At 47.0% G+C, this 16,726-nt stretch overlaps 1 protein-coding gene across 1 annotated transcript; it reads right to left on the minus strand.

Moving 5' to 3' along the window:
- Positions 1 to 8,907: 8,907 nt before the first annotated feature.
- Positions 8,908 to 15,363, minus strand: LOC144103475 (uncharacterized). Its single transcript, XM_077636185.1, has 2 exons — positions 15,277 to 15,363; positions 8,908 to 9,948 (listed from the first exon to the last, which is right to left on the minus strand). Exons 1-2 carry the CDS (start codon positions 15,289 to 15,291, stop codon positions 9,550 to 9,552), a joined length of 414 nt encoding a protein of 137 aa, XP_077492311.1. The 5' UTR covers positions 15,292 to 15,363; the 3' UTR covers positions 8,908 to 9,549.
- Positions 15,364 to 16,726: the final 1,363 nt, after the last annotated feature.

The following is a 16,726-nucleotide window of genomic DNA, read 5'->3' on the forward strand; positions in this document are numbered from 1 at the left end:
GTGCCGTATGCCCACACCCGACCTATCTATCTATACGCGTGGTACGAAGCCGGGTACAGAGAGAGAGAGAGAGCTGTGCTCCATGCATTAGCGCTGACAAAGTTGTGGTACACTCGGCACTCCAGCAATGACCGCAGCGTTCATTGCGGGACCAATCTCTCGCGATCAAACATTAAGTGCTGCCTGCTGGTCTGGCAGGGTGGACGCGCTGCCTATTCAGTGTGCGAAACGCAAACTTGAAAATTGGTTTTTGAGGAAAGGAAATTGCGTAGTAAATCTCACATAACTCGGCGGACACCCGAACCGCGCTGTAAGGGAACGTTGATGAAATAACTTTAACTGCACCCGTCAAGGAATCAGAGTGCGATGAAGTCTTGAGTCTTGACCGCCGTCACCTTCTTTTCTTTTTAGCGGGCTTTCAGTGGTGTCCAGGGCCAGACGGATGACTTTTTTTAACGCGACAGCGTTAAGGAGCTCGTGTGTCGCAGAAAAGCTTTTGTCGTCGGCGTTGGCCGTGAGCGAAAAATCCCTCCTCCTCTTCCTCTCAATGTACGCCACTGCCCCAAAAGGTAGCGCGCGACGGAAGCGCCTCCCGCTCGTCTCGTTCGGGCGCAGTGGGGCCGTGCGGGCACACGGGAATCACGCGGTGAGCGGCGAACAACGCAGCGCACATCCGAACCGTGTTCACCACGAAGCTTGCGGCTTGCTGCCCGTTCGTTCGGCGCGGAAGCTACGCTGGCGTTCCGTGGCATCGGGTTTGTCGAGAACGATGTGCCAACGAACTACGACTGCAACTTGAGTCCCGCTCGTTTCGGCAAGGCGCCTGGAAGCGCTTCTACGTGCTTTGCCGCTCCGCGCGTCCGTTTCACTGTACGTAGCAGAGCAATTTGTGTAACGGGCAGGGCGTCGCGCCGAACAGGCGATGGCGTTCCATGGACTCCCTGGCAGTGCTGCAACACGCTGTCGCGCTCCACTCTTAAAGGCAAAGCTTAAGCGCCCCCCAATTTTTGTTTATGTCTGCGTAGAAGTGAGCGGGTTCTTTTATTAATGCGAAAGCAATAAATGAATCCCTTTCAAGGTCATATCCGCAAAAAGTGTCCGCAAGAAATGGCACCAGGTGACGTCACGAGACGACAAGTCGTGCGACGAAGATGATGTCACATAACTAATGCTAATTAATATAATTAGATAACGCTAAGACTAATAGTATAACTGGTGGTGACATATGAGTGCGACGTCATACCAGGTCACGTGACAGTGATGTATTATGCCATCAAGCCTAGTCACATGACGATGCTGTAATATGACATCACACCTACTCACGTGACAACGATGTAATTTCTCGTCATACCAGGCCCCTATCCAACCACCTTCCACCCACATTTCAAGGTCCATATGGATCCCACATTACTACACATGCAGCCGCCGCGGTGGCTGAGTGGTTATGGCGCTCGGCTGCTGGCCCGAAAGACGCGGGCTCGATCCCGGCCGAGGTGGTCGAATTTCAATGGAGGCGAATCTCTAGAGGCCCGTGTACTGTGCGATGTCAGTGCACGTTAAAGAACATCAGGTGGTCGAAATTTCCGGAGCCCTTCACTACGGTGTCTCTCATAGCCTGAGTCGCTTTGGGGCATTAAACCCCCATAAACCATAAACCATTACTACATATGCGCGCGTGACGCATTACAAGGAGTGCCCACAAACCGGTCCTCATTAATGACATTAGGATTGTCCAACAGGTAAACGCGCCAGTTCTCATTCATGACATGGTGCAAAGATCATGCAACGACGCATGCCTTTGACTTTCTAGATGATAGCGATGATGACGATGCTAGCAGTGTATCCTTATGAGCCCGGGGAAGTCTGATATACCGCTACCAAATTAAAAGTTGCCAGAATATTGGTTAAATATTGTACATTACCCAGCAACCGAAGACAATTATTGTGTGGGAAAATAGGAATACCTGCAGCTAATAAATAGGTACGGTGATGCTGATGTTCCTGTGAGGGCAAGACCCTCCCCCGTTTCCGCCACTTCCCTCCAGGTGGCGATGGTAATGGTTCCGAAATCCTGGGAAGTGGGCAGCGCAGACCGCTCTCTCTGTCAAGAGTACCACGGCTCTCCGCTCAAATTTCCCCGCAGCGAAATTTTCTATCGAGCCCCCCCCCCCCCCCCCTAGGCAAAAAAAAAGCGTAAATACTCATACGCCTCAACAGAATTCTGAGACAAGCTGCTTTAAGTCATTCACTTGCTTTCCTTCAAAACTGAACCAATCAATGGTACGCCAGCATCCTCGACGTTTTTTACCCGCGGGCACCGCTTGAGCATTCTGCGAAGCCTTTTAAATTGAACGATGGGTCTCTGCAAAATAGCTAAAGGAAAAATAACGTGTAGCGCCTAGTCGTCTGCAAGGCAGGCCGCCAACCTAACTGATCCCCTACGAGAAAACAAAAAAGAATGATTAGAAATAAACAAACGAAAATCGCACATTATAAACAAAAGACAACAGTGTGCCCCATTCAACGTCATATTAGAAGGTTTGAAACAGCGACTCAGCAGCACAGCGCGAGCATGTAATCAGTTCTATTCACATATCTTCATTACAAAAAAAGGAAAAAGAATCAGCTATTACATCCCCATACCTTCATTATAGTTTTGCATATTTTACCGCTGTAACACCGCTATGCTGGTGCGTTCGCCTCGTGTTGCGGTGTTTCGGCATAATAAAGCGGATTTCCGAGAAGGAATTCACAAGGGTAGAAACTTGGGCGAGTCGGTAACGGTGATCCATGGAAAAGTGAGAGTAGCGCAAAACGGGACAAAGGGACAGAGAAAGACAGACACAACACAGGCGCTAACTTCCGACTGAAAGAAACCAGGGCGGCCACGACGAACGTAATCCGTGAGGAGAAACAGGCGCATGCGCCCAGAAAGATAATGAAAAACAGGTGAAAGAGGATCTACGGATGTGCACGATTCAGCGTTTCTTTAAGAAGGCCAGCTCTCTTTTGGACAGGGAGATAGACGGCTTGCTTACACATTTATCGTCCAAGGCAGCGATACGAGCTGCTTCAATAATCTCTCGCGTTAACTGATCCCGGTGTCTGGCAACGATCGAGCACTTGTCCAGAAATGGCACACAACCACACTCCTTGCAGTGTAAAGCCAGATTACTGCCAGTAAAAGTTCTCAAGTTATTTTTGTGTTCGCGAAGTCTCTCATTCAAGCACCGACCTGACTGACCAACATACCGCTTACCGCAAGAGAGAGGGATGTCATAAACAATGCCTTCAGTACATTTCACGAATTTCTTTCTGTGGTTAATGGTGCACTGCAGCTTTTGGGGACGTTTATCAGCGGGCAAAGTTTTTTTGGAAAGCGCACTTAGTTTTTCAGGGGCAGAAAAAACGACACGAACATTAGCTTTTGTCCCAATTTTCTTGAGATTGTGGGACAGGCAATGAATGTAAGGAATAACGGCAATTTTGTCTTTTTTTCTTTCTGAAGGCACGGACGGCAGTTGACCTTCCTGGCGCTTCTTCTTTAGTATGCCTTCGGCGACAGAAACACAAATATCAGCTGGGTAGCCTGCTTGATGGAACCTTGCGAGTTGAGCGTGAAAGCTCTCGCTGATGAGGTGGGGGCATGACTTTTCCAGAGCGTTCTTCAAGCATAAATTAATAATGCCCCTTTTAACGAGTTTAGAATGGGCAGATATATAGGGGAGTAGAGGTTTGTTTGCCCGAGGTGCATAGCTCCAACATAGGTGGTTGTCCAGGAATTTAAAACGGATATCAAGAAAGCGAATCTCGTTGTCGGTTGGCATTTCGTTAGTCAATAGCAGCGGTGAAAAACACTCTTGTACCTTAGCTAAAATACCGGATGCAACTTGCTCTAAGCACGATGGCGTACACTCAACAAGGAAAAAGAAATCGTCAACAAAACGAAAGATCTTGACGACATGAGGGCTGGTAAGCCTCTCTTGGAGGCTCCTGTCAAGATGTGCCAGATACAGGTCACTAAGTACAGGGGCTAGACAAGACCCAATGCATATTCCCTGTTTCTGAATGTGAGCAGCGCCTTGCCAGTTTATGAAAGTGGAGCGGAGATAAAAGTGTAGCAATTCTAAAAAACCACTGACGGATAACCCGGATTCATTCTGAAATGACACAGCGCCGAAATGATGGATCGAATCTTCGACAATTGTAAGCAGGTTATGATGGGGCAAGGAGTAATAAAGATCTTTCACATCAATTGAGAAACCAAGAAGGCTCTTGTCAGAAAGCGATTTCACAGCACTTAACACTTCCTCTGAACTACGTACTAGAAATGGGTCATCTATCGTCAACATGTTTAGTTTTTCTTTTAGAAACACAGCGATTGACTTTTGCCAAGTGTCCTGTTCGGAAACGATTACCCTTAAGGGAACGCCAGCCTTATGCGTTTTTGCGCTGAAAAACACTTCTAGGAAGAGGCGCTTACTACTTTCAATGCTGCTGGCTAGTCTTTCGAGATTAAGCTTGAGACAAAGTTTTTTTGCTTGAACCTTAAGTTTGGGAAGTGAAACACTTCTTCCACATTTAAACACTTCTGTTATGGCATGATTGGCTTTTTCATTGAATACACCGTGGGGAAAGACAGCAAACCCGCCCTCTTTGTCAGAGGGGATGACGCAAAGCGACTGTTCGGCTAGGTAGGACACGACACGATCCACACGAACTTTTGAAGGACGAGGCTTACAGTACTGTAGGACGTCTACGCCATCGGAGGTGCACCGGCCAGAGTCCTCTTTGTCGGCTAGGCGAGACACACGTCGCACCATGGAAAGTAGCTCATGCGGAGTCTTCGAAGTCTCCCTTGCAAACTTGGGTCCAAGGGACAACAACCGGTTGACGTCCTCAGGAAGGGTGACTCCTTCGGAGACGTATACGCTGTTGCATTTTCTCGACCCCTTAGGTGGGCAGAGGGATCGAAGGGATCTGAATGTCATCGCTATGTACGTCTTCTGAGGGAGCACTTAGCTGTGCAACTCCAACAGGCACTGGAACCTAACGCCGCTAAACGTCAGCTGCGAGCGTATCTGCTTCTAGCGGACCAAACAACTGAAGCCCTGTGGCAACTTCAACTCCGATCCCTTCGATCCCTCTGCCCACCTAAGGGGTCGCGAAAATGCAACAGCGTATACGTCTCCGAAGGAGTCACCCTTCCTGAGGACGTCAACCGGTTGTTGTCCCTTGGACCCAAGTTTGCAAGGGAGACTTCGAAGACTCCGCATGAGCTACTTTCCATGGTGCGACGTGTGTCTCGCCTAGCCGACAAAGAGGACTCTGGCCGGTGCACCTCCGATGGCGTAGACGTCCTACAGTACTGTAAGCCTCGTCCTTCAAAAGTTCGTGTGGATCGTGTCGTGTCCTACCTAGCCGAACAGTCGCTTTGCGTCAGCCCCTCTGACAAAGAGGGCGGGTTTGCTGTCTTTCCCCACGGTGTATTCAATGAAAAAGCCAATCATGCCATAACAGAAGTGTTTAAATGTGGAAGAAGTGTTTCACTTCCCAAACTTAAGGTTCAAGCAAAAAAACTTTGTCTCAAGCTTAATCTCGAAAGACTAGCCAGCAGCATTGAAAGTAGTAAGCGCCTCTTCCTAGAAGTGTTTTTCAGCGCAAAAACGCATAAGGCTGGCGTTCCCTTAAGGGTAATCGTTTCCGAACAGGACACTTGGCAAAAGTCAATCGCTGTGTTTCTAAAAGAAAAACTAAACATGTTGACGATAGATGACCCATTTCTAGTACGTAGTTCAGAGGAAGTGTTAAGTGCTGTGAAATCGCTTTCTGACAAGAGCCTTCTTGGTTTCTCAATTGATGTGAAAGATCTTTATTACTCCTTGCCCCATCATAACCTGCTTACAATTGTCGAAGATTCGATCCATCATTTCGGCGCTGTGTCATTTCAGAATGAATCCGGGTTATCCGTCAGTGGTTTTTTAGAATTGCTACACTTTTATCTCCGCTCCACTTTCATAAACTGGCAAGGCGCTGCTCACATTCAGAAACAGGGAATATGCATTGGGTCTTGTCTAGCCCCTGTACTTAGTGACCTGTATCTGGCACATCTTGACAGGAGCCTCCAAGAGAGGCTTACCAGCCCTCATGTCGTCAAGATCTTTCGTTTTGTTGACGATTTCTTTTTCCTTGTTGAGTGTACGCCATCGTGCTTAGAGCAAGTTGCATCCGGTATTTTAGCTAAGGTACAAGAGTGTTTTTCACCGCTGCTATTGACTAACGAAATGCCAACCGACAACGAGATTCGCTTTCTTGATATCCGTTTTAAATTCCTGGACAACCACCTATGTTGGAGCTATGCACCTCGGGCAAACAAACCTCTACTCCCCTATATATCTGCCCATTCTAAACTCGTTAAAAGGGGCATTATTAATTTATGCTTGAAGAACGCTCTGGAAAAGTCATGCCCCCACCTCATCAGCGAGAGCTTTCACGCTCAACTCGCAAGGTTCCATCAAGCAGGCTACCCAGCTGATATTTGTGTTTCTGTCGCCGAAGGCATACTAAAGAAGAAGCGCCAGGAAGGTCAACTGCCGTCCGTGCCTTCAGAAAGAAAAAAAGACAAAATTGCCGTTATTTCTTACATTCATTGCCTGTCCCACAATCTCAAGAAAATTGGGACAAAAGCTAAAGTTCGTGTCGTTTTTTCTGCCCCTGAAAAACTAAGTGCGCTTTCCAAAAAAACTTTGCCCGCTGATAAACGTCCCCAAAAGCTGCAGTGCACCATTAACCACAGAAAGAAATTCGTGAAATGTACTGAAGGCATTGTTTATGACATCCCTCTCTCTTGCGGTAAGCGGTATGTTGGTCAGTCAGGTCGGTGCTTGAATGAGAGACTTCGCGAACACAAAAATAACTTGAGAACTTTTACTGGCAGTAATCTGGCTTTACACTGCAAGGAGTGTGGTTGTGTGCCATTTCTGGACAAGTGCTCGATCGTTGCCAGACACCGGGATCAGTTAACGCGAGAGATTATTGAAGCAGCTCGTATCGCTGCCTTGGACGATAAATGTGTAAGCAAGCCGTCTATCTCCCTGTCCAAAAGAGAGCTGGCCTTCTTAAAGAAACGCTGAATCGTGCACATCCGTAGATCCTCTTTCACCTGTTTTTCATTATCTTTCTGGGCGCATGCGCCTGTTTCCCCTCACGGATTACGTTCGTCGTGGCCGCCCTGGTTTCTTTCAGTCGGAAGTTAGCGCCTGTGTTGTGTCTGTCTTTCTCTGTCCCTTTGTCCCGTTTTGCGCTACTCTCACTTTCCATGGATTTCCGAGAAGGAACAAGGAACCGGAGGCCAAAAGAGAGGTTATTCGTAAGGATGAAAAGGGAAATTATCTTTGCATCTGCTTCCATTACGAAACGGGAGTACACAGAATTAGTGTGAGATTCGAAAGGGGAAGTCACGGATCAAAAGCTTCGACGGTGTTTACAGGTTTTTCTGGCTTCGGGCTTTTTAAATCAAATCAGCAGGTGTCGTTAGGAACAGTATGAATCATATTCTCTCGCCTGTGCTGACTACTCTAGTTTCTGTAAAGTCAGCTTGTGATAATAATAATAATAATAGTTTATTCTGAGCATGGCTAGACAGTACAGTTGTTGGCTTAAATTTAACAGATACATTTTTAACTGCTACATTTATATGTGTGTTGGTATTTAGAGATTTGACGTTACCAATAGCGATAAGCTGTAACAATAACAGAACTAGATTTTGTTTGGCGCTGTTGCGGAAATAATATTGGCTCTCCGTACGCATCGAAGCCATATTGCTTGACATTTTAGAAGTGCATACAGCCACACAGAAGAGTACAGATCACACTCGATACCTATGACCCCATGCCGCGCGGCACTAACCATGGCAGTCGATCAAGCGATTGCCTTGAGCACGCGGTTATCGCCGTGCGCCTTGGGCATGACACTTATCACCATTCCTGTTATCGCTGCTCAGCATGCACGCGTTGCTCTCTCACCGTCCCGGGTGTCTTGGCGTGCTTCACGTGGCTTTTGTCCTTACGGTCCTTCTTCCTCCGCCTTCCAAAGCTTTAGCGCCGCGTGAGAGCGGGGGAAAAACCGACAGAATAGTGGAAATAACACATCTGCTCGCCGAATGCAGAGTCACTGCTTTAGTCGACTATTACAGATAGCAACAATGCGGCGGCGTTTGCACAGATATTGACCGTTGACAAGAATATATAAATAGGGAAGATAAAAAATTTGCATTATCCGCTCTGTGCGACCAGCACTGCCAAATGCAATCGCGAAGGCAATATTCAGAGTGTTTAACCTGATATTTTACACAATTTTTTTAAAATAGGTTTTCAGAGTTAGACGAGCGCTTGTTTCGGCATAGTATTGTCATCGGCAGTACAGTACATCATAATATAGCTAAGAAGTGCTAACTAGCAGGCTGGTTAAATAACATTGAATAGTTAACTTTTCAACTATTACAGTTAGGCTCCTTAATTACTGAGAGGCGTGTAGCCCACCATAAGTAATATCCATATAAGTTTTTAGACTTTCGAAAACACTGTTACCCTCGGCGCTGTGGCCCAACAATGTTTGGCGACATCGCGCCAAAATAGGTGCTTTCGGGAAGCTTGCAGGCAAAGCAACCTCTCCAGTGCATTTAACTCATCGAAATGGCCAAAATTTGTTGGACCATAGCGCCGAGGGTAACCGCGTTTTCGAAATTCTAAAAACTTATAAGGATATTAATTATGGTGGCTGATCTCTTCCCAGTAATTAAGGAGCCTAACAGTAATAATTAAAAAGTTAACTATTCAATATTAGTTCACCACCTTGCTAGTTGGCACGTCATTATGATGTACTGCACCGCTGACAATGCCATGCCGGGAAAAAAAGCGCTCTTCTAATTCAAAAAGCCTAATTTTAAAAATTGCGCAGTCTTAGGTGAAACAGCCTGTATACTTAGGCCAAACTGTACACCACGCACGTTAAGAAAGGTGCAACGAACAGTGTCAGAGACTATTGATTTTCCTATATATCTTTACTTCTTTTCCAACAAATCAGATCGCCATGCATAACCATCAATTCTCACAGCAGCTAAATCAGCGGAAATGTCTTGCCCGAATGTCTTGCCAGAAAAAACAATCACCGTGACTAGCTTTGTTCAGGAGCTGTACGTGCTACACAGTTCGCATCTATCAAAAGCACCAGGACGGTCAGTAGGTTCTCTCTTATTCATAAAAAATGGCCACTTGAAGTTTTATGCAACCGGCAAAACAGCGCGGCCTCAAAGTACGCCTGAGCGATCGAAAAATGTCTCCAGCTTTGAAGGTTCCTAGTTTGCAACGCAGCAAAAGAGCAGGCTTTTGGAAAAGAGGATGAAAAAGACTGTTCCCCGGTATTTTAATCTGAGGCCTGCGGAGCTTAGCCGCAGTAGTCGCTTGGCGTGACAACCGCGGGGCTGGTCACCCTAAGCTGGTTCAGCTACCCCTGCTGCTCTAGTGCGCTGGCGGCCGTGTATCCGCGCACTTATCCCATGATCTTGAACTTCCCCTTTACTTCCTGCAGCAGGCCTGACTGCAGCACGCCGGAGTTGGTTCCCAGGAAGGCGGCGCCGTTGCCGCGGCCCTGGTTGTCGAAGTCCGTCTGCTCGAAGCCCTCCTCGACCCGATGGCCCTGGGTCTGCCGGAAGCCGCCGGACTCGCGGAACTGGCCGCCGCCGCCTCCGGGCACAGGGCCGCCATCCGCAACCAAGGGACCGCCTACAGAGGGGCCTCCGCCGTGCTTGCCTCTGCCCTGGCCGTGACCCTGGCCTTGACCGCGACCTTGGCCGTGACCCTGTCCTCTCCCGCGACCGAGGCCCTTGCCCTGGCCTTGGCCGCTGGTATTGCACACTGCCAGCGCCAGCAGCACCAATAAAGTTATCGCCTGTTCCGGATGAGAGAGCAGAACAGGGCGGGCGGTCTTTCAGACTCACAAGTTGCATGTGACGCCGCAATCGCCTGTAAGAATGACTTTCCGGGTTACTCGCCGACGTCTGCCTCCAGGAGGAGGCATTGTAGGGGCATTCGACACAGCCGCAGTGGTACAAATCGCTGCTTCATGCGGTCGACCGAAAAATGAAATTGCGTATAGTGTGTGGGGTAAGGGGCTGAAATCTCATGATCGTGCTGGTTTTTTATAGCGTTTGCTTCGTCCACCACGTCTGTTGCAGTCTCCATCTCTCTATCTCTGTATATCAACAGCACTTCATTGACTGATTGTTGTTGGATGACAAGAACGCCGCTTGGAAAAACACAACTATAGTAATTCCGGCTAGTGAATCCCCGTTCTGCACCTCAGGAATGATGTATACGTATACACACACAAAGAGAACAAGGGAAGGGGAAGCCTCACGGAGCTTGTCAACGTTTCGCATACATGTTTCGCAGAAGCGTTCGGTTACTACAACAGACGTGTATGCATGAAGCAGACCCTCTAATCGTCCACTTCTATTTTGCGCATTTTCTGATCAGGGTGCTCAGTTTGGAACAAAAGCCAATTATGCAGATTCCAGCGGAGCCGCTCGAAGGGCATGGGCCCGACACGAAGCTGTAATCAGAGCACAAGCAGTCCTCCGCCATCAAAGCCTCTATGGCGCAAGCGCAGAGGTTGCGTGAAGAGATTCTTGGGAAGTGGAATTCCATGTCATGGAGCCATCCAATGTTCCGTTCTGACTAAAATTTTGGTATCATGTAGAAATTCTACAACTCAGTCATTCCCTCATCACAAATTGCAACCCCAGCTCAAACTGGAAGGGACTGCTGGCGATGTAGGCTGATTCAGTAAAAAAAATAATGATAGTGATTTCACGACTTTACGTGACTTTATCTTGGGGTGGCTTCGTACCGTACTGTGAACAAAATTATTTCACCGTATTTATATCGGACGCAAGCGTCTGGCTCTTTAGAATAAACGATCCGGAGAACATCAACATTACAAGTCCATTTCTGTCGTCATTCTATGCACACCGCTACTTCTTTTTTTTTCTGTTGCGTAATCCTGTGCCGCCATATATAGTCAATGTTGTGCGTGTGCCCTTGTACGTAAAACGTGACTGCTACAGACACAGAAAAATAAATCTGGGCAGCATTATGGGTGTCACAATGGGTCACACAATCGCTCATCCATACACGGGCGTCCGGCGGGGCAGGCACAAGGACGGACGGTGTGAAGGTGTGGTGCGGCGATGTAGCGGCCACCGTGGTGGAGGTGCGAGGTTGTAAGTTTGGAGCAGGGTGGTTCCAGATAAGATCAACCAAAGGGTGGCTGGTCGACCTTTTACATTTACTTTGATAGTTTTATATGTCGTTGCCTGATGACTAGAATAAACGGTTCTGGGGTTGATTTATCCCCCAACCTTTTTTCTTTCAAAGCGCAGAAATTTTTTTCATCATGGAGAGGTGGAGTGGCGTGCTTACACGTTCTGCTGTATTGGTCCAATTTGACTATGAATAAATTAAAATATAATAATAATAAGCATCAAGTTTTTGGAGTGAAATTATGAATGCTTTAGTTTGCGCCTTGCTATTTTTGTCTGTTTCGAGAGCTGAGTATATTTTTTTATTTTGTCAAACTTGGCCGAAGTAATGTCTTCTTTGATAGTCTGTATCACAAGAAACGAATGTGCCAGAGCTTCCATAATTACACATTATATTCTACACAAGCATGCCTCTCGAAGTGAACAAGGCCATGTTTATATATATATATATATATATATATATATATATATATATATATATATATATATATATATATATATATATATATATATATATATATATATATATATATATATATATATATATATTACGGAAGCCAACCGTCACCGAAATCAAGGTGCATAGGGGAATGTTTCTTTTTTTTAATATCTAGTGCCAATCAATTAGTTTTCTTTAAAATAAAATTACTTATAAAGCAGCAGAAGAAACAACCATGCCGCCGGTGGGATCCGAACCCGCGACCTCCGAATATCGCGCCCGGTGCTCTTACCAACTGAGCTACGGCGACGGCTGTCCAATCTGCTGCTTTCGTGGGTGTTTATGTTTTGCGTGTAAGCGAACCTTGACAGTGTTCACCAGCGCCACCCTCGTGCATAGCGGTGGACGTAGCACGTCCTGTAATACCACGAGTGTGACGTAGAACGTCATCTAACGGCGAGGGCGGAAACTGTGCGAGAGCCCTCTTATGCTACCTATGGCATCAAGACTGCCAGAACCGAGACCCCCGTTAAGCTATTAGCAGACCCACGAAAGCAGCAGATTGGACAGCCGTCGCCGTAGCTCAGTTGGTAAAAGCACCGGACGCGATATTCGGAGGTCGTGGGTTCGGATCCCACCGGCGGCATGGTTGTTTTTTCTGCTGATTTATAAGTAATTTTCTTAAAAAGAACTAATTGATTGGCACTAGATAATAAAAAAAAAGAAACATTCCCCTATGCACCTTGATTTCGGTGACTGTTGGCTTCCTTAATATGTTTGTCAAACGAGCTCCTCACTTCATTTGCCTTGTCTGCTAATATATATATATATATATATATATATATATATATATATATATATATATATATATATATATATGGATGATGAAATATGATGGCGCAAAAACGAAAAAAAAACAGAACAGCAAAGGCTTCTGACGAGAATGAAAAAAAAACATTTTTGATATTTTCTTAAACTTTGTCCACGCATTCTTCTGTATACCAACGTTCAGAATCGTCAAAAACATGTTGCATAATAAAAATAATAGGCATCTTAAGTTTTTGGAGTCAAATTATTGATGCTTTGGTTTGTGCCGTTATTTTTGTTTGTTTCGAGAGCTGAGTATCTTTTTTTAATTTGTCAAACTTGGCCCAAGTAACGTCTTCTTTGATGGTGTGTATCACAAGAAACGAATGTGTCAGAGCTTCCGAAAATATTCCGAAGAATTTTCAATCTAGATGCAATGATTTGAACCACCGCCTGAAATAAAGCCGCTAAAAGCGCATCATATATACGTATACATGCAGGTTGCAGTGCAAGAAAGAGGAAAATGCACTTTCAAGGAAACGCTGAGAGGTTCTCGAGCTCTGGATGTGTGTGTGACACTGGGCACCGACATCTTAGTGCGATGCTCGTGATGGTGACGAGTCCTTGGCTCCTAATTCCAATCCTTTCCTTTAGCGCACGCTAAAAGAAAGGTACCACGATGCGCACCACAAGATGCGCCGCGTTCGGTCCGCAACAGACCTCCCTCCAGGGCTGGTTCTGTCCCCACCGCTGCGCTGTTTGTTGAATCCTTTTCATCGTCTTCGCAGCCCGGCCAGCGAGGAAGAGGAAGACCGCTGGAAGTGTGGACACGGGCGGGGGCGTGCTGGACTCCGTCTTATTTTAGGATGCGCCCATTATAACCCCTTCTAATCGTCCAAGAGTTTAGTCTTTGGGCGCCTGCCCGTGGCCCATCCTATACACTGTCTTCAATGGGAGATAAGGCACTGCAAGCGATACTGAAACAAAGAACGGAACGGGGACTATATACGCTTACCTCGGGCCTTCAAGGCCGTCCTCGGCAGCTGCCTTAATTGTCTTTTCATCCTGCGAAAATATATGCGCTGCATCGGCTGCATCGACCGCATGCAAGCATGTAGGCAAAGCAAAAAGACAAATTTTGTCTAGCCAGAGCTGCGAGGGTATAATCGCGTTTCCGAAATTCTGAAAACTGATTGCTATGGCTATTAGAAACGACAGTCTATAAGCCTAATTGCAACAAGTAGCCTAAACACACACACACACACACACACACACACACACACGCACGCACGCACACACACACACACACACACACACACACACACACACACACACACACACACACACACACACACACACACACACACACACACACACACACACACACACACACACACACACACACACACACACACACACACACACACACACACACATTGCGAATGCAGATGTGTCTCCATTGAAACCGTCAAGTGCTGTAACGATCATGTGCTGCGCAATGTCAGTGCACGTAAAAGAGCCCCAGGTGGTCGAAATGACTCCCGAGGCCTCCACTAGGGCGTACCTCATAGCCTATACACAGCTTCGCGACATTAAACACCACGTTTTAATTGTCGTCAGAAGTTTTCGTTCTTTTTTTTCGAATTTTGCGCGACCTTATCTTATTACCCGTAAACCATATGAACAGGACCTTGTCCTCTTCAATAGGCATTCTTCTGTAGAAAAAAAAATTATAATTATGGAAGCTGTGGCGCACTGCTTTCTTTAGACACAGACCATAAAAGTAGACGAAAAAAGAACGTTACTTGGTCCAAGTTTGACAAAGTTTAGAAAAATACTGAGCTGTCGAAACAGACAAAAATAACATTTAGAGGGTGAAGACAATCGCCGTGCACCTTACTCCCCTCAATAGCGACGAACTTCCGGGGCAAATAAAACTCATCTCCATACTTTTTTTCTAAAGCACATGCACGTAAAATGCCACCGTATCCCGTTACTGCATATATATGTATCTTCTACGATAACGGCGCGCTCACTGTTGAAATTTCGATTTATGAGCGGACTACAGAAGAAAAAAATTAGGCATTTTCACTCAAAATGACCGGTATAACTACATGAAAAATCGACGAAACTTGATACGTCGCGCAAAAGTATGCAAAAAATAACACTATACGTAAGACCGCGAGAGGGCCGTTTGCGACAAGTGTGGCTGACCCTTGAGAACAGGAATTAATGTACCTGCGTAACGCGTGGGTCACGCGAGGCTGCCCAATTGAAGCTTCGACACGATGCTCGGTGTTCGAGGCTTCGCGCACATGCATACGCCAGCCACACCAATTTACGCACCTTATTCGCGAAGCCTGAATGATTACTCGCTGGAACCCACAACGGAAACAGGAATTGAAAGGATCCCTGGCAGCGCAAAACGATGAAGGCGAGGGTAGGAGCACAACCACAGCGCTCAAGTAATTTGTGTCGAACGACTGTCGCGTTCAATTACTTTCTGTGGTTGTGTTTCTGTCCTCGTCGAATTGCGCTGCAAGTTTCTCCAGCATGAGCTACCAACAAGATGGAGCTTCCACGCTTGTATGAGCGGAGTGCCTTAGCTGGACAAGTGTCGCAGCCACTGGGAAACTTTCGCATGGAATCCCACATAAAATTGGAAGCAGCGGCGGCCACAGACGTCCGGGAGTCGAGCGCGGCGTCTCACCAGTTTTGACGCCATGACGGCCCTCGCCGAGAACGGAGTGCACACGCTTGACTCGGAAGACGTGACTGATCAGCTGCGTCGCGCGCACTAATCGCGGCACCAGTCGAGAAGAGTGCGCCCAAACCGGTCTGCCGGCATGGCACGTGCATTAAGGGTTCAGGGCCACGGACAGCATTCGTTTCCTGGTGGGGATCCCCCGCAGGCGCGTTCCGGGCAGTCATGTGCGGAAGCCGTAAGAGAGTCGCGCCAGCTGACGTTAATTCGCCGGCTGTGCACGTCACTGACACACCGGCTTTTACTTATCTCAAGTTCTCGTCACATTGCATCGAGATCCGCTTGCTGCGTCACGACGCGTCTCGGTGGTCGTGCCTGACCTTGCCTCGCGTGGGTTGTCTCATTCTTTCACTCATTCTTTGCAAGTGGCTACTGGCCAAGATGGTATCATGTGGCGAACGCTACAACAACGTGATGTAGGGTGCTCTCGCCCGTATCCGAAATAATACTCTCAGCGCCGCACTTCAGCCTGACAATAACTAGTACGGTCCGGCGACTGGAGAACATTTTTCGACGCATTTTCATAAAGTTAAGCCGATGACGCCACACGAAATTAGCCGTACCATTTTTTTTTCTGAAAACCATGAGCAGTGCGCGGAAGGCGTTTTTGCACGCAGGTTATGCCAACGTCGTTACGCGACCAGCTGGTGCATACAAAGAGAATGACAGCTATAAATACCTTATTGAAATGAAATCAATACCTGAACCTTAAATCGCTGCAATACTTTATAATCAACGCGGTGGCTAAAAAGTTTGTATTAATTTAAGTAAGCGCACCGATGGTGTTAACCTATTCGTGTTCACCTGGTCGCATAACCTTCATGCAAAAACGGCCGTTTAAAAAAAATCCATCTTCCATGCAGCGGACTTTTCATCACAGCCTATGGATTAATTGGGAATGAATGAATGAATGAATGAATGAATGAATGAATTGCGCTTCCGGAATTGCGTGGGTGGTAGTGCTCAGACCAGGATCTCAGTAGTTTGGGCTGCCTGTCGGGATCTGGTGAGCAGCTTGCCCTGCTCAGAGACACCTGTGTGGGCCAGCTCCGCCTACCACTCCGCTCGGCTGAGTGCTTTAGTGCTATGCTTCTCTAATTGTTCTCTGCAGTTCCATACCATATGAATGATGTCAAATACTTCTCCGTATATAGTGCATGTGTTGTCTTTGTAATTTTCGGCCCAGATTTCGTGGTGTTTGGCTAGGTTTGGGAAGGCCCTAGCCTGTATGTTCCTCCACTCTACTGCCTCCTGTCTGCTGAGTTGGATAAAATAGGCACTGGGTCATTCCACGGGAAGCGTCCTAGACCGCGAAAGCGGCCACCGCCGATTCTTTTGAAAAAAAAAAGAGAGCTAGTTGTCGATTTTGCGATTGGAGTTTCAGTGAAGTATTTCC

The sequence above is a fragment of the Amblyomma americanum genome, chromosome 1 (genome assembly GCF_052857255.1).
Source record: "Amblyomma americanum isolate KBUSLIRL-KWMA chromosome 1, ASM5285725v1, whole genome shotgun sequence".
NCBI classification, from domain to species: domain Eukaryota; kingdom Metazoa; phylum Arthropoda; class Arachnida; order Ixodida; family Ixodidae; genus Amblyomma; species Amblyomma americanum.